The 21,405-nt window shown below is 36.4% G+C and overlaps 1 protein-coding gene across 3 annotated transcripts in view; it reads right to left on the bottom strand.

Annotated features, from left to right (window-relative positions):
- The window catches only part of Nubpl (NUBP iron-sulfur cluster assembly factor, mitochondrial), a 152,746-nt gene that overhangs the window by 12,406 nt on the left and 118,935 nt on the right, over nt 1-21,405 (bottom strand). For all 3 annotated transcript variants that reach the window (XM_048361850.1, XM_048361851.1, XM_048361852.1), the window contains 2 exons: nt 21,269-21,362; nt 9,400-9,485 (listed from right to left, as the gene is read on the bottom strand). In XM_048361850.1, the coding sequence (XP_048217807.1) occupies nt 9,400-9,485; nt 21,269-21,362 (180 nt within the window). The remainder of the gene's footprint in view (nt 1-9,399; nt 9,486-21,268; nt 21,363-21,405) is intronic.

Genomic DNA, 21,405 nt, shown 5'->3' with positions numbered 1-21,405 from the left:
TGAGCCACAGTGCCTTCTGGCTTTTTTCTATGTATGTGGTGCTGAGGAATCGAACCCAAGGCTTCATGTATACGAGGTGAGCACTTTACTACTAGGCCATATTCCCAGCCGATATCAATGACTTGATATGAGGAACAGCATGCAAAATATCTTAATAACTTCTTAATTTCATTATTTATTTTTAAGTAATTCCCTCAGTATATGCCATGAATACACATACAAAAGCATACAAATTCCAAATGTAGGACAAGTAGACTTTATAAAAAGTACACTCATGTTACCGATTCTGCTTAAAGGTAAAACAATGCCAGCCCTATAGAAGTTTCCTTGTATTGTCTGTAAACACTTCCTCAAAAGTATATACTAATGTGTTTTCTAACACTATGAGTTAATTTTGTCTTGAACTTGATAGGAAATGCAATCACACAACACATTCTTTTATGTCCATGCCATTCTTCTACCAAAGAAATTTATCTGTAGTTCATTTTAATTTTAAAATTACACTTTTTGGTAAATTGTATTTCCACTGGGCTGTGCCTACTCTAGACACTTAAAAGATTGTGGAATCTAATTTGGAAGCCATCCTATCGAATGACTTAGTATTCTGAAGATGTACAAAAAGATTTGATAAGGCTCTGTGATTCATTATAATAATTTTAAAACAGTGAAGAGAAATGAAACATTTACTTGTTTAAAAAATAATCTTTAGCACAAAGGAGTTTCCGTGTAACACCAGCAGTTTAGGACAAAGCTGGGGTATAGTTTAAGTAGTAGAGACCTTGCCTCACAAGCACAGGGCCCTAGATTCAATCTTCAGTATCACAAACAACAACAAAGCAAACAAAACTCCACAGTAAACTAGCAGTTTCTTTACTTTTAGAAAATCATAACAAATGTGGTAACACTGTAGTCTTACAGCAATATATTGTATGTGTATAGCTGAGTATATATGCAGATATTTATATGTATTTTATCTTTGATTAATTGAAAAGAGAATATATATTGACTATGTGGCAAACAACTAAAAAAACAAAGGTTTTGAGGAGAAACTCTGAGAGGAAACCTAAAAGAGAAAAGTTTAAGTACTAAAACTCACTGTTCTTACTCATTTAACAGTAGTTCTCTACAATCACTGAAGTTCTAAATGAAGGCAACTAGTGTAATATGGAAGATCATAAAAATGTGCATATTCTAATTTTGCTCATAAAAATTCTCTCTTAAATAGGAAAGAATTCGTGTCCACATGAACAACCACCAAAAAAGCCTTCTATCTTATGAATACTTCACATATTGCCAAGCTGTTTGTGTTTATCGTAGGGCTATTGTATGTATTCTTCGGTAGCAGAAACATCAGAACACAGAAGCTTTGCCATGGCAGAATTTACACAATGCTGCTCACGGGCAGCTGTGAGCAAGCTCCTTTTCAAAGCTTCATCAAAGTGCGCGCTGCTTTTCTCTTTTGTACCTCAGCTAGTTTTACTGGAAGAAAGAAATACTCCATGCCTGACTAACATCAGCCACCACACACATTTTACATGTTACTCTTATATTATTCCAACCTATCAGTTGTTCAGAAGCATGTTTCTTTTATTAACTTAAAAGATTGACTCTCTTGAAATATTAACATTACTCTAAAAATTGGATATTTGTGTCTAAGTATACTGAATATATAGCAGGTGCAAAAGGCCTACATTTTAATTTCTTCTTGATATTTTAAACCCAGACTCATATTAAGCAACAAGCAAGATGTTTTTCAAGCTACTATATAATCCGATTTCTCGAGGTTACAATCAGGTTAAATGCTTGCTGGCTGGAACCTGTCATAAGGATTAAAAGCTATATTTTAACAAAATGAGACGAAGAAAACTCTTGGTTAAGTAGGGAATGAGTAATAAGAACGGAAACATACTAGGTTTGTGAGTGCTTTTCAGTTCTTCATTAGCCTCGAATCCATTTTTAGTTTATTCTTGCAGCAGGCATATGGATGATAATTTTAAGAATGAGATGGGCCTTCCTGTTTTCACTTTCAGAAGAAGTGGGGAGTTCTGCATTCACAGTCCTTTCGGGTACCAACTAAACAGATGTGGGCCATGAGGTATAATTCAACTTCCCTATACCTTGAATCCTTGGTCTCTAAATTAAAGCTGTACCATGAGCTCTAAACTTTGCCCCTATAACAGCAACACTCAAAATTACCATTTATAATATATGCTGATCATGCTAAGGACTGAATATATAATCTCACTTAACTGCCATAACGAGATGGGTACTATCATCCATATTTCATGGAAGAGAACACCGACACTAAAATGCTCCCTTTGAGATCATATAGGAAATCACAAAGCCAAAATTCAAACTAGCCGGGCTATTGGTTTACATAAGGAAGTCACCCAACAAGGAGACAAGTGAAGGAACTACAGGATTTTGCACATGGAATTAGGTGACCAGAGATAATGATGAGTCAATGCAATTTAACAAAGCAACTTAACATAAAAATTAAGAGAACAGTTATAGGGAAGCCCTGATAGGAACTAACCTACAGTCCTCAAAAAAATTTAAATAGCAATTTTCAACGCCTCCAAAATAATACTATTTCTTTAAGTGCATCTGTATTAATCTGGGTTTCATTGCTGTAACGAAATAACTTAGGCATGCTAATGTAATCCAGAAAAAAATATTTATAAAGGTCACAGTTTTAGAGATTATTCACCATGGTGAGGTCCTCATGAGAGATGACAAGACTTATGGAAGAGGACAACATTTTTATCACTAATCAGGAAAACAGTAATTCAGGGATCGCACTCACTATGATAACTCATTCTCATGAGGGCTCAGAGTTCCCATAATCCCTGCTGAAAGCACCATTCCAATGATCTAAAGCCCTCTAACTAGACCTCATCTATTAAAGGTCCCACCACCACATTGAAAACTATGCCTCCAACACATATCCTTTCAGGAACAAATAATATTCAAATCTTAACTTCAAAGGTATTAATCTTCCCAGAGAATCACATGAAATCACTTAATGGTTATAGAAGAAAACTTATGCTCAAGGATGAAAAAGAGAACAAAGATGCCAATTTCCTTCACTTTTATGTAAGATAGCCTATTTATAAACTAGTTTTAGGGAGGTGGGGCTTGTGCATGGTATAAGCACAGATAGACTAGATAATTAAGTAAAATATGATAAAGTGATGCTAAAAAGCTCTATGATCAATATCACAAGCGCACAAGTTCCAAATGCATACATGGGTCAAGAGTAGACTTCTGTGTCCAAATGAATCCACTGTCAGAAATATAATAGGCCGCAATCCCAATCTTCATTGCCAAGGTGTTTCATATAACAAAACTTTGGTTATGAAAATATAAAATGCTAAAAAATATTGAAAAGAATGAGGTTTTAAGGTAATATAATTATTCTTGGGTGACAAAATAACCATTAATCTTTAAGACCGCAGTAGGAATTTTTCCCATTTTTAGCAGGAAGAGTAAATCACAGGAAAATTAAACATTCTCTTTTATATAATGAACTATTATTTTCAGCTCTGAAATGGTGAAATTGTCTGAATTATTTATTAGGAAGTAAATACGTTCAGAGGTCAGCAGCACGACTTTATATAAAATAAGGTGTGATCCGTGGCCAGGTTAACTGTGGCATGGACGGCTAATCGTGATCTCATCTTCCATGCTACATAGTCACCATAGCTTTCTTAGGCTCCTAAAGAAAAATGGCTATATTTATTTGACTGAATTTTGCCTAGGGGAATGTAAGTAGAAGCACGTGGACCGCACTTAGGACTCTTCTTTGTACACATCCCTAGACAGTCTTTTATTTCAGGATTGCTAGAATGAAGATGGGCCCAACGCTGAACTTAGAAATCATTTTCAAATACTAAGGCTCTAAAAGCCTAACTGATGGCTTGCTTGACTATTAGTACTGTTAACATGAACAAAAAAATAAATGTTTACAGACCTGCATCATTATGTATTTGGAGACCTATTTCCTATTTATCTTAATGTAAGTTTGAAAAACTGCAGAATTTTATACTCTAAATTATTTTAATAACTTGATTCATGTATATAAAGAGAACAGTTTAAGTTCTACCAAAATAGTAAAGTAACAAGGAAAGCTCAAAGAAATATTTAGTTTTTTAAATTTCTTGTTAAAATCCTTATTAAATAAAGGAACTAGTAAAAAAAAAATGCCAAGGCAAAATAAACATCTGAGTTGTAAATTTGTCTGTTTTGTGCTCACATTCTAAAGAGTAATTATAGTAAGCAACATTAATTGTATATCATTATGCCAACGTTGAGTGTTTAGAGTATGCCAAGGACTACACTAAGTCATTTATGTGAATTATTACCTTTACTTCTCATCTCAGTCTCCTAAGCGACAAAGTACTCTATCCTCCATATTATGAAAGAAAAAAGGAGGGCATAAATAACTCCTGAGCTCATTTAGTTACAAGATGGCAGAGCTGGGAATAGAACTTTATTATTCACACTCCTAAATTCGTGCTCTTCACTACGTAGGCAAAAGTGGCTCTGTAAAGTAGTACCCTATTACCTAAAAATTTATAATAAAAATTCAGAGTGATTTAATTTGCAAACACAAATTAGCATTAAAGAACACAGCTTTCCCTGGGTACCAGGGGGTCATGTGTATGATCGCAGCTGCTCTGGAGCAGAGACTGGGATGATCATGGTTACAGGCCAGCTCAGGCAAAAAGTTCACAAGGCCCCCAAGTCAATCAATAGCGTGTGGCATGGGTCTGTCATCCACGACATGGCAAGGAATATAAACAGTTTAGGCCGGCCTAGTCCAACAGCAAGACCCTTTACCTCAAAGATAATTGGAGACACGGGCTGAGCAAGGCTTATGAGACACAGCACCTTCCTACCACGTGCAAAGCACTGAGTTCAAATCCCTGTACTGACCCCCAAAAGGGCATAATTAAATTGCAAAAAAAATTATGTATAGGTTACAAATATGCATGATAAATAATAAGGTGGGTTCTGGTTTATGCAAATAAAATTACAAAAGTCCACACCAAATTGTTTTTCATACAGGTCTTTCTCTTGACAACAGTAAGTCAAACCCTTAAGGAGAATAAGGACAGGGCTTCAAAATTGAGAATCTTAACCTCTTATTTCCAGTTTATTGTTGTTGTGAGCAGAAAACCAGCACCTGGTAGATTTATTAATGGCAGTGCAACTCTCAAAGTTCTTTTGATTTCTGTCTTTTGGTTCAATCAATTGCCATACCTGCCAAGTCTTCCATCAAAATGTCAGGTATAGTCTTTCCCTTCCCATTTTCACTGCCATTATTCAAAAATGGGCTCTTATAGCCTATGATCTCCTATAGTGCTTCCTCACATTTTACACCGTCTTCCTAATAAGGGATATATCTTACATCTTGATCCAATATAAATGAATAGATATGTATGTTTATAACTGAAACGATACCACATGTTCAGGGGAAAAGGACCAAATGAAGATGCTTGGGACTCCCTTGCAAAGACAGCACTAAATTATTCATTAATAAAAAATGTGTATAAGCCACCAGTCATGTCTAGAATTCTAGCTACTCAAGAGTAGTGAGACTCTGTCTCCAAAATAAACAACCAAAGCAGGGCTGAAGATATGTATCTGTTGGGCAAATGTGAGGCCGTGAATTCAAATCCTAGTACAACCAAAAATGAAAGCATAAAGCCAAAATATTTTTTAGCAGTCTACCTGAAAAAACTGAGATAACCAAGAATTTAGCAAAGGATAGGGACATATTTTCTCTCATGACTCTACCTATGGATTGAGTTTGAAGAAATCATTTAAATTAACTTTAAAATGTTCTTGCATTACTAACCTCTGTCCATACCAATGAATTCCAATGACATCACTGTTTCCATGGCAACTAATGCATTTCAAAAGGGGGAAACAGAACAAGACTAAAAGTCAGGGAAAAAATGGAATAAACAAAGCATAACATCCCTTTTGCATTATGTAACACTTTCTAATTTCAAACAATTTATCATTACTTAGACTCTGAGGCTTTTAAGAGCCACAGAGATTTCAGAAGTCATCAAATCTACTTCTCACTTGCAGCCACACCAGGGATGTCAAACTCCATTCAGTGCTCATTGCTGCCACGTTTTACTCATGTACTTGCAAATATCACTAGACTCCTAGGTTGTTCTGCAGAGTTAGGAGATGATTAAGACATTCTGCCTGGGTTGTTTTTCCAGCCTAGATAAAAAAAAAAATAATTAAAATAAGGAAGAAAAGGAGGACATACAAATAATACAGGAAAATGCCCCAAAAACAAAAAGACAAGAGCTATAAATTTCTGGGAATTAGTGTTGGATTACAAATGACCTTCATTTCTTCTCCCTTACAGACTCACATACCTATGACCACATACTGGACCCTGTCATGATCGAGAGCTGTTCCAACTCCGAAAACTTACACACCAACATAAACGACAAGATCCCAAACAGCTCTCTTACTCTTTAATCTCTACGCTGTCTTTGAACTTCATACAGTCCGTCATCTTTTACCTGTAAAATGCTTCCTCGTGCTATTTCCTTGTTAATATTTCCTTGTCACCGCCTAACCTAGGCTGAGTGACTATTTCCTCTTCTCTGATAAGTCGCATAAGGATTATCTGTCCCACTCTCTCAGTCTACAGGAAATTTACCAGACTATGAAACCACTGCATTTTTATTGATAAGGCAGTACATATCAAGGGTTACCACTAAGAGGACATATTTGAGCTAAGTGGGTATGTGTGCTGAATTTTGCAGCTATAGTCTCAACCAGCCAAGTCCCGCAGGGTCTGGAGAGGCACTGCCACCTTGAATGGTGCGAAATGGTGAAATGGGTGTTGACACACAAAATGATACTGTATAGAAGGAATGGTATTTTCTAAAAAAAATTTCCTCAGTATTTCTTGATTTTGAGTAAGACAGATATATGCTCCTACTTTTACTTTAAAGAATGAGAAGTGAAACATTCACTTATATGTAGACAGAATGGTTATTATCCTGTTTGAGGTGATCCTAATAGACCAATGGTTCCATTACCTAATTTCTTCTACAAAGGATTCGATTACTCATAACTCAGTGTCCTAAGTTTTGGTAGACATCTCCTTCTTTTTATCTGATTTATCTTTTAAATCTCACATAACAGGGTTTCAATTATCTGTGTAGCATTACTTGCATCTAGTTATCTTGGAAAACAAAATATGAAGTCATATTGTTCAAACTGCAAGCTTTGGAGAAAGTTTTCTGGCAGAAGCAGCCAGGTAGCTACCACTGCTTTAAATTTTTTCAACACTAAAGTTTACAACATAGAATCTCCTGGGCCTAAACGACTTACTAGTTACTAATCACAATCTTCCTCCTGTTAGTGAGAATAGCCTCGAAATGCCTGGAAGGTCAGCACACAGGTTTCTTTTTCATTAGGCTTCTTGCTTTTCACCAGAACAAGCTCACGCAGCCCCAGGCTCCCCAGTTTGTCAGCGTCCACAGCTCTGCACTAACTGGCAAGGAAGAGGGACTGGTGGAAAAGTCACCTCAGACCCTCCACAACACCAGTTTACACTTACCCCTAAGCTCTGTGAGGAATAAACACGTATGAAACTTCCCAAAGGGCCCATTCATTCTAACCTGTTATTGGGTCTTATTCAGGATTGTGGTTTCATTGAAGAATTTGAGGCAAATTATAAATTCTTTCCATATCAAAATAAAAATGTCCATATAATTTGTGGTGGGAAGGGTGAAGAAGACAGATTCCTCTGAAGCAAATCCATGGTTTGAAGTTTAAAAAGCTCTGCTCGAGGAGGTGCTAGTGGTTTACACCTGTAATCCTAGCTACCTGGAGACTGAAAATGTTGGGATCACAGAGGCCAGCCTACTGGATGTGGCGGTATACCTTGTTATTCTAGCAAACAAGAAACTTAACATAGATGGATGACTAGTGCCCAGGCAAGTGCGCAGCAGGAAGCAAGATCGTATCTCAAAAAAGTAAAAGACTGCAAATCAGGGCTGATGGCATTGTTCAGCTACTAGAGCACCTGCTTAACAACCATGATGCCTTTGGGAAACCACCACCCCAAAAAGTTCTACCCTACATAGAGTAGATAAAACTCTTTTGAGAAAAAAGAAAAATACTTAGGAGTACATTTAACCAAACAAGTGAAAGACTTGAAAACCATAAAACATTTCTGGAAGAAATTCAAAACAAATAAATGGAAAAACTTCAAAAAACAAACTCTCTGAGAAATAAACATAGATGTGGTATGATCACACTGACCTTATGCTGAAGTACTTGGATAATTCTAGTATAATTCTCCTTGCTCTTTTTGAGGTTCACTAAAATGAAAGCCCTTCTATTTCTTTTAAGGAAGGTCATCAGTGTTCTCTCTGTCTCTGTCTGTGTGCCTCTGTCTACACACACACACACACATACACACACACAGACACACACACATTCTGTTCGAACTGCTCTCTTTAGTTCTCAGCCTTTGCTTAGACCCATGGAAATGCATTGGGTTTTCAGTCCTGTGGAAATGCTCAGGATTTTAATGGGACCATGTTTCTTTTCCCTCAGCTGCTAGAAAATCCACGGCATATTAAAAATGTTAATAGCATGAAATTTGTCTGACTTTAGTTCTGATTCTGTTTGGTCTTAATTATTCCCTGTCTATTTTCATTATATTTTTCATTCTGTTTTATTTTGTCACATTGTGCATAAAATCCCAAATACCTCCTAAAAGGTAGTCTATCAATAAGCTAAAATGTAGGAGGACAGAGGGAAAAAGTAATCTTCTTTCACCTGTTTGTCACAGGTCATTACATCTGCCTACCTAAATATTTCCTGAAACACTCAGTATTTGGTCAGTAAGAACAACAAGTATTTTGAGAGAGGCAGTATTTCTTAGGAAAACTCACACCTGAAGGACATGTCAGAATTTTTCTTGGTTATGTAATATGCAAACATTACTATACTTGTGTGTTTTTAAAGCAACCTTAAAAATGAACTAAGATTTATTTATTTGTGTGTGTGTGTGTGTGTGTGTGTGTGTGTGTGTGTGTGTGTGTGTGTGTGGTACTTGGGTTTGACCACAGGAATAGCACTCAATATTTGAGCCATGATCCCTCCCATCACCCCAGCCCTTTTTCCATTAGTTATTTTCCCCAAAGGGTCTCTCATTTTCCCTTGGACTATTATCCACATACTGAGAGTAGCTGAGATTATAGCATATACCATCCTATCCAGCTTACACTATGAAGTTCATAAAGATTTCTGCACAGCCTAATTTAAAACTCGGATTCTATTTTCAGATAGTTGCTTCTTCCGTTAGGAGTTCTATTTTTCAATAGTAAAGCTGTAAATGCTTACAGGCACATGCACTTTCCGAAACATTTCTGCACCCTTGTGGGCATCCATCAATGCAATGTCCTGGGGCGTGGAGACAATCACTGCACCTAAGCAAAAGATAAAGAAAATGATGCTATCTTTTCATTCTTTATCAAAAGATTACTTCCAAAATTATATTGCTTATGTGATTAAAATTTTACATGCATGAGTAGGAAAGATGAGAAAATGTCTATTGTGATCTTGCCTCCTTTGAATTTTCACTTCTGACATTACTGACTGGGTGGCATAGATCATTGTACTAAGGAGACAGATGGACCAAGCCAGCCTCATCTTCAAGAAGTTCACTTCAGAGACAACCAACCAAAGAAAGTGTAGTAAGCCTTGTAAGAGTGGTATGCCAAGGGCATTATATATTTACAATGGAGAGACAGGAAGAAAAGCTAATAGGAAGGGAAGACAATGATGAATTGTGATGGACAGAGAAGCAAAACGAAGGAGAAACAAAAGGAACAGATTTCCAGAAACAGGTACTTCATAAGCCAAGTGCAGAAGTGACATGGTGAATGGTTTGCTGAGGGTTAAACTGAGGGCTGAAGTTGAAATTCAGAGGCCAAATAGTTGTGTCTGAATGCATACCACGGAAGGGATAAAGATGGTGGCTTCCTGTGTGTTCATTATTACCCTCCAGGAACAAGAGGGCATTGGAGCAGTGTTTTAAGGAAAGCGCAGTTCAGTTTTTCTTTTAAGTAATAACAAAGGTCTGGTTATGACTAGCAGTCTATGAATGTTTTAAGTTTTATAATTTCTAGGTTAATAGCCCCCAAAAGAAATAACACAAAAATATGATAGATCACACATATGACACAGCTAACGAAAACAGAGAACAGATTAACAGCAAATAGCTTTCATGTCAAGGGAAGATCAATTGTTACTACAGAGTATTGTCTAAATGAATATTTTAGGAAAATTAAAAGAGAAAAGTGGAAGGATAGTGAAGTTATCACAAGACATCTGTTGAGACCTGCCAACTCAAAACAAAAAAAAAGTACATAATAAACTACAAATTCATCTTGCAATCATCACTTTATTTCAGCACAACATCTTTCACATTAATGCCATTAATTCAAATTTCACTGATTTTTATAAGTTTTACTTATATTTAGCTTGTTTCATATTTAGTAACATAAGAACCATAAGCTTAAAATGTTTGAGTTTACAGTCAAGCATGACAGGCTGATGCTTGCAATCCTAGCTATTCAGGAAGCTAAAATCTGAAAAATCAAGGCTCAAAGCCAGCCCGGGAAGGAAAAGTCCATGAGACTCATCTCCAATTAATCACCAAAAGGAAAAGGTGAAAGTGGGTTGTGGCTCAAGTAGTAGTGCACCAGCCTTGAGTGAAAAAGCTAAAGATAGTTCCTATGTGGTGAGTTCAAGTGCCAGAACAAATAAGTAATTTTCTAATTAAAAATCTATCAAGAGAGGCTGGGAATATGGCCTAGTGGTAGAGTGCTTGCCTTGCATACATGAAGCCCTGGGTTCGATTCCTCATCACCATATATATCGAAAAAGCCAGAAGTGGCGCTGTGGCTCAAGTGGTCAAGTGCTAGCCTTGAGCAAAAGGAAGCCAGGGACAGTGCTCAGGCCCTGAGTCCAAGCCCCAGCACTGGCAAAAAAAAAAAAAAATCAATCAAGGTAGGAATGATGACAGAAATTAGTTTTCCTTTAGAAGGAGGGTCTATATTCATATCCAATTTTGAGATACATCAATTGTGAATTCAGACATCTAGATTCAAAGTTTGCTTCTATTGCTGGCACCTGTATAAGGAGGAAATAATTTACCCTACTCAAGCTTCAGTTCCTTCATCTACAAAATGGAGATCCAAGTATTACATTGAGGGTTGGAATAATAAACTACTGTCCAGATGCTTGGTATGTTGCCTTACAATTCAATAACTGATAGCTGCTGTTAATAATAGTATTGTTGCCATTTTTTTTTTTTTTGCCACTCCTGGGGCTTGAACTCAGGGCCTGAGCACTGTCCTTGGCGTCTTTTTTTTTTTTTGCTCAAGGCTAGCACTCTGCCACTTGAGCCACAGCGCCACTTCTGGCCATTTTCTGTATATGTGATGCTGGGGACCCAGGGCTTCATGTATACAAGGCAAGCACTCTTGCCACTAGGCCATATCCCCTATTGTTACCATTATTATGTTTTTATTATTATTTTTTAAAAGTCTTAGAAGTTGCAGGAAAGGGCATCTTCCTATAGGCCCCTGGGCAGATAGATTGCTACCTCCTTCTACTTTGCATTATACTGCTCAATACAATTAGTCAATAGTGTCTTTTCCTCTTTAAAAGATTGATGCAAATTGCCGGGCTTAGCTCTACCAGTCCATCCGCGTGGAGGGTCTGGGCTTGTCCGCCTCTCCCATGTGGCCTTCTCTTGCTCTCTCGTGTCCCCTGGCCAGTAAGGATTAATCGCAGGAGCGGAGACCCCAAGTAGCCTCGGTCAGTGTGTGGTCGCAAGACCCCCCATGTCCTTCAACCAAGGAAGACACAGAAGCGTGGGAGTCCCAGAGAAGGCCTCAGGGGCGTTCTGGCTTAATAAAAGGAGGGGCCAACAATTTATACCCCCAGAGGCGCACGCAGGAGAGGGGCTACTGGATTTTAAAGATTGGCTTGATGGACTGTCCATCAGGTGATGTCACGGAACTTCCTCTATGGGCGGAGACCACAGCCCCCCAAGGACCAAGTTTCTGGGGTCCCCGCCATTACACACATGGCCGAGCCGAGAGGCGGGGCTGCTTTGCTTCTCTTCCAGTTGAAGCCGGAAGGTGGGGGGACGGGCTAAGTGGGTCGTCCCCTCTTAAAGGCACAGCTGTCCCCAACAGCAAATCACATCTGCATAAGAATTATACTCTACACACCCAGAATAGTTCTACAATTTGTCACCTTATAGAGTCTGTCTTTATATCAATCTGTTTTATATCCAGTCATTTGGAAGGGATCTAATTTGAGCTTTGGCTTGATCTGGCTCTGACTAATCTTGGGCAAATAACAGAATCATTCTAGGCCTCAATTTCCGTAGTTGTAGAATTAGTGCATGCACTAGATAAGTCTCCAACTGCTCTCCTGTGCTGATTATATGACTTAGCAGTCTGTCTTAACCAAAAATGTTTTTGGAACCACTTCTGCTCAACCTCAGTATCCCAATAATTTTATTTAAGTGAATGTGAAATGCCACCTCCTCCAAAAATTACTGTCTTTCAATCTCATAGCCATCTTCTTCATACATAAACAGGGAACTGCCTTTGCTATTTCCTCCAAACCTTCTCCTAACTACAAGCTAGTACACAGGAGGTACTCTATTCCACGAATCTAAAAAGTACTCTAAGCATCCTTATGATATAATGAAATATCGCTGACTAGTTTTAACACCATTAAGCATCATGGCTTTGTAAATATTAAGGTTTGTATGTGGTTTATCCTCCAATTGACTGCTGGTTGGAGGCTTAGTTTAGTCCTACATGTGGTGGTATCCAGGTAGTAGAACTTTGAAGAGATAGAGATGTAGCTGGGTGTGATGGCTCCGGCTGTAAACCTAGTCATTCAGGAGGCAGATATCAAGGGGACCATGGTTTGAGGCCAGTCTGCACAAAAAGTTTTCACTGGGAAAAAAGCTAGAAATGGTGGCATACGTCTGTCATGCCAGCTATTTGGGAAGTATACATAGCAGGATTGCAGTCCAGACTGGCCTGGCATAAACACAAGATCTCATTTAAAAACAACAAAAGCAAAAAGGGCTGGGGGCAAAGCTCAAATGGCAGAGCACCTGCATGGCAAGCATAAGGCCCAGAGTTCAAACTCTAGTTACCTCAAAAGGCTTGTGCAGGGATGAAGGTAGTTCTTGTGGGATCTTAGTTGGCAAAAGTTAATATAAAAAAAGAACTTGACCCTTGATTTTCTCTAGCTCGTCTCACTATGCCATTCATCCTTCTTGTACACACTCATACTATGATACCTTCTTCTATGATGCAATACAGCCACAGAAGTCCTCACCAGAAACTGAACAAATAGTACTACCTAACCTTGGACTTCCAGATTCTAAAAGTCATAAATTAAATAAATATCTTCTCTTTATGAAGTACTCAGCCTCAGGTACTTTGTTATTGCAACAGAAAGACTATTCTATCATTGAATACTACAGCATTAATTTTCACTTGGTAATTCCCTCTACTAGAAGTTATGAGTTCTGAATTTAGGGTTTGTGGACTATGTTCATGTACTACACATAACCTTGCATAACTCTCTAAATCTCAATGCATGTCAATTAATCCTTGTATAAAAATAAACATATCTTTTAATCCTAGTATATAAAGCTAATTATATAGTTATATAAAGAGTTGTTCCATTTTTAAACAGAAATATAAAAGTATTGTAAAAATGTTCAGTGCCATTATTTTGATACCTATAAGATCAAAAGGGAAGAATAAAGTTACTGTTTCTTTCTATATGTAACTTTAATTCAGTATCATAACAAAGCATCAATTCCATCTGAATTTCTCTATAGTGATCTGAATAGCACCACTCAACCACAAATTCCTAACTTGTTAATAAAGCCAATAATCTTCTATGTCTCAATAAATGTTCACACGATGTACAAACTGCTTCAGTGGGACTTCCAGTTACATCTATTTTGGGACTTTGATTTGAGATTTTTTTTTACACTAAACTATGTGGTTAATTATTGAGTTCTTAGTCAAAACAAAATTGGACATTGACAGAGCATCTTGATTCACACACAGATCACTGTCTTTCTTGTGATATTAACATTTAGTATATACACAAGTGGCCTTCTAAATGTCAGAGCCTACACTGACATTTAAAACTTATGAGAAAGAAATAAAACGTAAATAAGTATCAGATAAAACCAGTAATAAATTACATTTATTCTATGTATTGCCTAAAACTTTAAAGGAACAATATCAATTTTTTTCTTGTTACTGTATCTCATAACTTAAAGCATGGTCTCAAAACAATGTTACTTTTTGTCATTATGGATCTTGAGTTGGAACTTGATCATTTTTCTCATGACTCATGCCTTTGAACTAATACAACTAGCCTAGATTTTTCTCCCTCTTTATACCAGCACTAATGATGTCATTTCAGTTTTGTGATGAAGAGTTCGTTAGAAAACTTGTGCTCTCTCTTCTGACAATACAGAAATATTAAAAGAATATTTAGTCTGTAATAAATGTGATTATTTGGCCAGTGGAAGTTGGTGGTGAGTTAAATGCTTATCTCAAGAATCCCACTAACAATTGTCTATCAATTTCCCATGTACATACCTAAGTCTGAGTAATTAAATAATATGGTTTAATTATATTTCCCAACTTGTACTCTTCTTAAAAGGCTTTTTGTCAGTGGAGATTTACTACCGAAAGTTAATTGGCAGATTTTGGTAAATATGTAAACATCATACAAAATAATTGTTAAGAGTATTGTCTTAATTGTTCATTCTCTTGTCTATTAGGAGGAAAATCTATAACAGTATATCTAGATTTGGGTCAGAGTTCACAGTAGTTAAACACTTAAAGCTAATTATTCCAGATGTTAGGCGCATCATAATTACAGCAGTGTGGAACTACTCAACTATGCATGGTAGGCTCCAGGGCACAGATTGTACTTAATTCCCATGCTTCATTGAGAACTTCAGTGCTAGAACCTAATAAGCATGTATAACAAAAGCTGCTCAGAATTATACCTGGAGGAATAATTCTGTACCTTACAACTACTAAGCATTTCAATGTAAAGCCAACTAAGACTTAAAAGAACGTTAACTGTTATTAACTGCTATTTCTAATGTTCACAGTGCTTTAAACATTTCCTGCTGCTGTTTCTCTTTGATTTATTTAGAAATACAATAGCAGCAAAAGAAAACAATCAGATACTGTTGAGGGAGTGGTTCAGAGACAGAATGTGTACCTAGCATGCCCAGGAAAACCTGGGTTTGAACCCCAATATCACAAAAAAGAAAAAGAGAAGTTGAAAAACAAGATAATAATTCTACTGCTAGCTCAACATAAATAATGCCAAATATATTTATGATTTAATTAACCATAAAGTAGACTGGCTTTGTTTTTCTTAATCTCTTCCCTGTTTCCTCTATTGCATATGAACCTATGAATTATAAACCTTATTTGTTATAACATTAAGAAATGTCTCTAATGTTAGTATCATCTCAAGTAAAACACGATTTAAAGGTAAATTCACTTCAATTATGTCCACAGACTCTGCTTAAACAGGAAATATAATTTATAGATGAATTATTGTTTTGTACTCCATACTCCCCTTCCAACATTTAAGAGCTAACTAGAGTCACAAAAGAGATATGCTTATCTAATTAATTATAGCACTAATCAGTACTTAGCTCACCTCAGAAATACATTTTGCTAAATTATGCCAGTTGATTCAAAACAATCAAACCAATAACTACCAGAAACCACATTATCTCAGTTATTGATAGGAGAGGGCGTGTGTACTTAGGAGCTTTAAGAATTCAAGTTCATCAACATATTTTTACTATATAGAGATCAAGAATGGTTCTTCAGAATAATAAAGTCAACAAGTAATGAGCTAGCAGTCACTTTATATTACTAAAGCATATGAAGAATTAATCAGCCTTATTCTATCTATCTCTTTCCCTCCAGCCATTACTACAGTTACTAGCTATGGTTCTGGTCTACTGTTTTAGTATATTCAAATTCAAATCATTAGCCATTAATACTGATGTCAACATATTTATCTCTTTGCTATATAACCTCTCTCTCTCTCTCTCTTCCTCTCTTTCTTGCTCTCTCTCTGTGCCAATTCTGGGGATTAAACTCAGAGCATGGGCACTGTCTCTGAGCTTTATTCGCTAAGGCTAGTATTCCCAGCTCCACTTCAAGTTTTTTGGTAATTTATTGGAGATAACAGTCCCACCAGCTTTCCTGCCTGGGCAGGATTAGAACCACAGTTATCATATCTCAACCCCCTGAGTAGCTAGGATTACTAATATTAGCCACCAGTGCCCAGCTATACAACACTTTTAACACAAATAAGAAAATGATTTTCTCTTTGAAATGTCTTCTTGCCATTTTAAGACATCAGTGTAGACACAATGAAACAAAATGGAACACATACAAAGAGTTGCTAATTAGCATTCAAGAAGAGGATCTTTTGGTCTATATATGTTTGCCTTTATAAATTTTCCCAAAGACTGTCTCCTTCCTCATAATAAAACAATTTTATTCTCAACATGGCTTGGTGAAATGCTGATTATAAAAAAAGCTCTCTCTAATTTATAAAATTTCATTAATGCACTGTATCAGTCAGTGTTTCATTGCTGTGACAAAACTACCTGAGAAAAACAACTTAAAGGAGTAAAGATTAGCTTGGCTCACAGTTCCAGAGGCTTCACTTCAGTCTCTTGGCCCTGTTGTCTGTGAGCTGTGGTGAGGTAGAACAGTATGGTGCTAAGAGAGTGGCTGGGCAACAGAGCTCCCTCATGGTGGCCAGGAAGCAGAGAGGAAGGGTCTGGGACAAGATATACCCTTTAAAGGCACACATTCAGTGCCTTACTTCTCCCACTTATACCTCACCTCCTAATGGCCCATTCACCTACAAATTCAGCAGTGGACTGATCATGAGGCTCAGCACCCTCAAGATCCAGTCACCTCTTAATAGTGACAGAGGCTGAAGATAAAGCCATCAATACACTAGCCTTTTTCAAAGGCACTTTATATTCAAGTCTTAACCTCCACCCACCAAAAAAGGTCTGTTTAAATGTCCAAGTAATTTCTATAAATACGCCATTCATTTAGATAGAGCTTTTACTTTATCTTATTATATAATCTTTATAAGTGTGGGAGGTAGGTAGGTATTCCATAGGTAAGTATAGAATTTGAGAGGTAGTTAGCACCATGGGAAACATCACTGCAAGGAAGTAAGAGAACTTCTTATTTTACAAAGGAACAATACTATGATTCTTAATAGAAAATGAATATAGGGCTGGGGATATGGCCTAGTGGCAAGAGTGCTTGCCTCATATACATGAGACCCTGGGTTCAATTCCCCAGCACCACATATACAGAAAACGGCCAGAAGTGGCGCTGTGGCTCAAGTGGCAGAGTGCTAGCCTTGAGCAAAAAGAAGCCAGGGACAGTGCTCAAGCCCTGAGTCCAAGCCCCAGGACTGGCCAAAAAAAAAAAAAAAAAAAAAAAAAAAGAAGAAGAAAATGAATATAAGACTGTATGTAACTAAAAAGCAAGCCCCTCACTCCACCACTATTATACCAGTCATTAAAAAGGGGGGCTACTAAGTGTCAACTAATCACAAAGATATATTTAGCACAGTAAAATAAAAAAGACAGAATAAATAAATGTAAAATATTTCATTTAAATTTAAAAATCACTGGAAGTATTTCACTTAAGTGAAATAAAAAGTATTTTATTTAAAGAAGAAGTTATTTTTCTCTCAGACAGAATGTAAAATAAAATGCATATTTACAAAATGCTTCCTTTAATTTACACTTAGATAAAGCACTTGGGCAAAAGTCAGGGTGAGGGATCACAAGAATGTTTTAGCAGAATGGCAAGAAGGCAGAAATCTTTTCCATACATAATGAAAACTAGTCAGACTAGCTTTGTCATTTATTCAGTCAATATTAATAATATAAGCAACTTCCCAAGGTACTCCAGGAGATACTAGAATGAATAGGAAACGAGATCCTTACATTTAAGCAGCTTAAAGCCTGGCTGAAAGGAAAATACTGACATGCAGATAAACATCCATTGCTTGATTTTGTATTTCCTGAGTAGTTGCAGAAAAGCAATTTGGCACTATATGAAATACAACGAATACAACAGTAAAGGAAACAGTGCAGACTTGCAGAGAGTAGTAGTGTGGCAGAAAACAACATAGGCATGTAGGATTAGAGTGGAAAACACTAGAAGTATAGGAGGAGTGGTCCAAATAAATCACCATGTGAATTTCAAAGGAGAAATGATTCCTAACTAGCACATGATGGTGATGACAGGGATTGGGAATATGAAGAGACAGCTTCTAATGCTTAAGCACACACTGACTGGGAAGAAAGAGTGTGAGAATGAGTGTGTCGAGACAGGGGTCCTCAAATGGGAGTCTACAGAGCTTACCTCATTTATACAATGTTGAACATAAAAAATATAGCATACAGTATCTTAAAAGTTCTAAAGTCTATGATAATAAGGGAAAGGAAAGCTAGTTTTATAATTAGAGAATAGATAATTGAATTATGTGTGAGGGGCAGCATGATTATGATAGGCTGTTTCAAATGATATCAATTGATGAAAGCCTTGATTTAGTCAGGCCAGCAACTCTTTGGAATGTGCCATTTCCCCTAAATCCTGGAAGCTGGCTCATTCCTGGTATCTTTTGGCTATGGTAGCAATGAACGAACACTGGCCTTTATAAAAGAAAATCGCAATAACTAAGCCTTTCACAACACATTTTAACAAGCATATACATAAAGACAACTACAGAGCTCCCTCCTGACTCAACTGAACATTCTTTTAGGAAGGATATTCTCTGCTACTTTTTCCCCTTTGTTTTTCATTCCTCGTCTTTATTTCTTTTTTGGGTAGATTGAACCATGGCTTCAAATATACGAAGTGTTTATACATAGCTCTGCTACAGTTTTCTAACTCAATTAATACAGTGTCTAGAGCCACAGTTAAGTTATAGAATACTTAACTAGAAAGTATAGAGTTACAAAACTCTTAAGTTAGCAAGGCCTGATTAGCATAGCCCTAAATTCAATACCCAGTACTGCCAATAATAATAATAATAACAACAACAACATTAACAGTATAATGTTTACTATATAAAGTCTAGTCTTTGTGTTTACCTGCATGTGTGCATGTCTGTACTGGTGGACCAGTACTATGTACATATACTGTGTACGTGTGCACCAGTACTGAGGTTTGAATTCAGTGCTTAGGCACTGTTCCTTAGCTTTTTTTGTTCAAGGCTGGTGCTCTTGAGCTGCATCTCCACTTCTGACTTTTGTTGACTAACTGGAGATAATAGCCTCATGGACTTTACTGCCCATACCAGCTTTGAATGGAGATTCTCAAATCTCACCTTCCCGAGTAGCTAGGATGGTAGGTATAAGTCACCAGCACCCCAATTTAGTCTTTTCATTACCAATTTTAATACTGACATAATAATGCAAAATATGGATGCTCTGGTACTAATTGCTATAATTTTATATAGAGAGTTGGTATGCCTAAAAAGGCAAATGTTCAAGATTACGGTGAATGAGCCCAAAGATAACACTGGTCTTTCAAAGAATTGCTTTGGGCTTTACTCCTAAAATACAAAAGACACTGTATCTAGACAGCCTTCACAATGTGTGTCTATATATAACAATTTATTTTCTTGGAGACAACCCAGTAGTTCTCATCAAATTCTCAAAAAAGGTCTGAGTCAAAAAGAAAAGAAATTCTAAGGAAAAGACTGGATCTTTACGTGCTTGGCATTTACATTTTTTATAAATGTATAAATTTATTTATTGCAATTTTTAACAACATACTTTCCTCCTAGATCTTCTAATCTTAATGTAAGGAATATTCGTGTTTTTTCTGAAAGTTGAATGGTGATTGTCAGAGGCAAGGAAGAGGAAAAAGCTGAAATGCATCATCAGAAGAAAGAATACAAGAAATATTCCTACCTAAGTATACAAACTAAAGTAGGGTATTTAATTATGAATCTTGTCCAAATAGTTTGTTTTCTGAATAAACCAAAATAAACAAATTATTTTTTAGGGACATCACTTTATCTGTGTAGAGTCCTTCAAGTTTTGGCATATAATATGTCATTAATCCAGGCATAAATGATAATTTAGTCCATTGCTTCAACATATGAGCCATATGTATGATAGAAGCATTTAAAAAACAAAATGTTTAATTTAAACATTTCAGAAGAATTCTAAGGTACCAGAGCATCGTTAATGGATATGAAGCAACTAATCTTAAAATCCAGGAATATAATATGCCCTCAAAATACATAAAAAGAAATAAAAAGCAGTACAGTGATTACCAAAATAATGAATTATTATTTTCATATGCTAGTTTACTCACTAAAAAAAAAATCGCATACTTCATGAAGGTATCCATACCAAGAGTTATCCTGGTATTTCCAAATAACATTTATTTCTTATCAAAACATTTTTTATAATTAAATGATATCATATCACTTGGATAACCAGAAAACAATTTATTTACAAAGACATTTAAAATTTTCTTTATTTTCCCACTAACCTGTGTAAGTATATCTTTGATTGTATACATATATATGTAAACCTACATATACATACCTATAAAAGAGATGATGTTTCTACAGTGAAATCTAAGAAAGTTTTTAGAAATGGGTAACTACTAAAATTTAAATGCTACTTAAATACTATTTAAATAGCTGAGATAGTATTGTGTATTTGATATAAGCTATTTTGTTCAAGCACCAGGACTGGCAAACTGGCAAACAAACAAAAACGAAAGAAAGTATCATTGTTTTTGTAAATACACTCATTCTGATAACAGTCTGAAAAATTTAATGTATGATTCTGAACTCTAAAATGTTCCATTTTCTGTTTGTTTGTTTTTGAAAGTGTCTTTCTGTATCACCTCGGCTGTCTCCAAATTCACAGTGGCTTCCAGAATGCTAGGATTGACTGAAGGAATATACTATCCTGCCAGCTCTATATGTTATTTTTTGAGACAGAAATGTTTGCTTGCCAAGAAGTTTGTTTCCCTGTATAGCAATAATAACATGAAGAAGAAAGCTTAAACTACTTTAAAATTTTAAGATTTACCTGAAATAGGAATATTTTGGGAAATTGACAACTGTACATCTCCTGTTCCAGGTGGCATGTCAATTACTAAATAGTCCAGCAGGCCCCAATCTACCTAAAAACCAAGATAACATAAATAACATCATTATTAAATAAAT

The sequence above is a fragment of the Perognathus longimembris genome, chromosome 14 (genome assembly GCF_023159225.1).
Source record: "Perognathus longimembris pacificus isolate PPM17 chromosome 14, ASM2315922v1, whole genome shotgun sequence".
NCBI classification, from domain to species: domain Eukaryota; kingdom Metazoa; phylum Chordata; class Mammalia; order Rodentia; family Heteromyidae; genus Perognathus; species Perognathus longimembris.
This window is presented reverse-complemented; position numbering and strand designations above follow the sequence as displayed.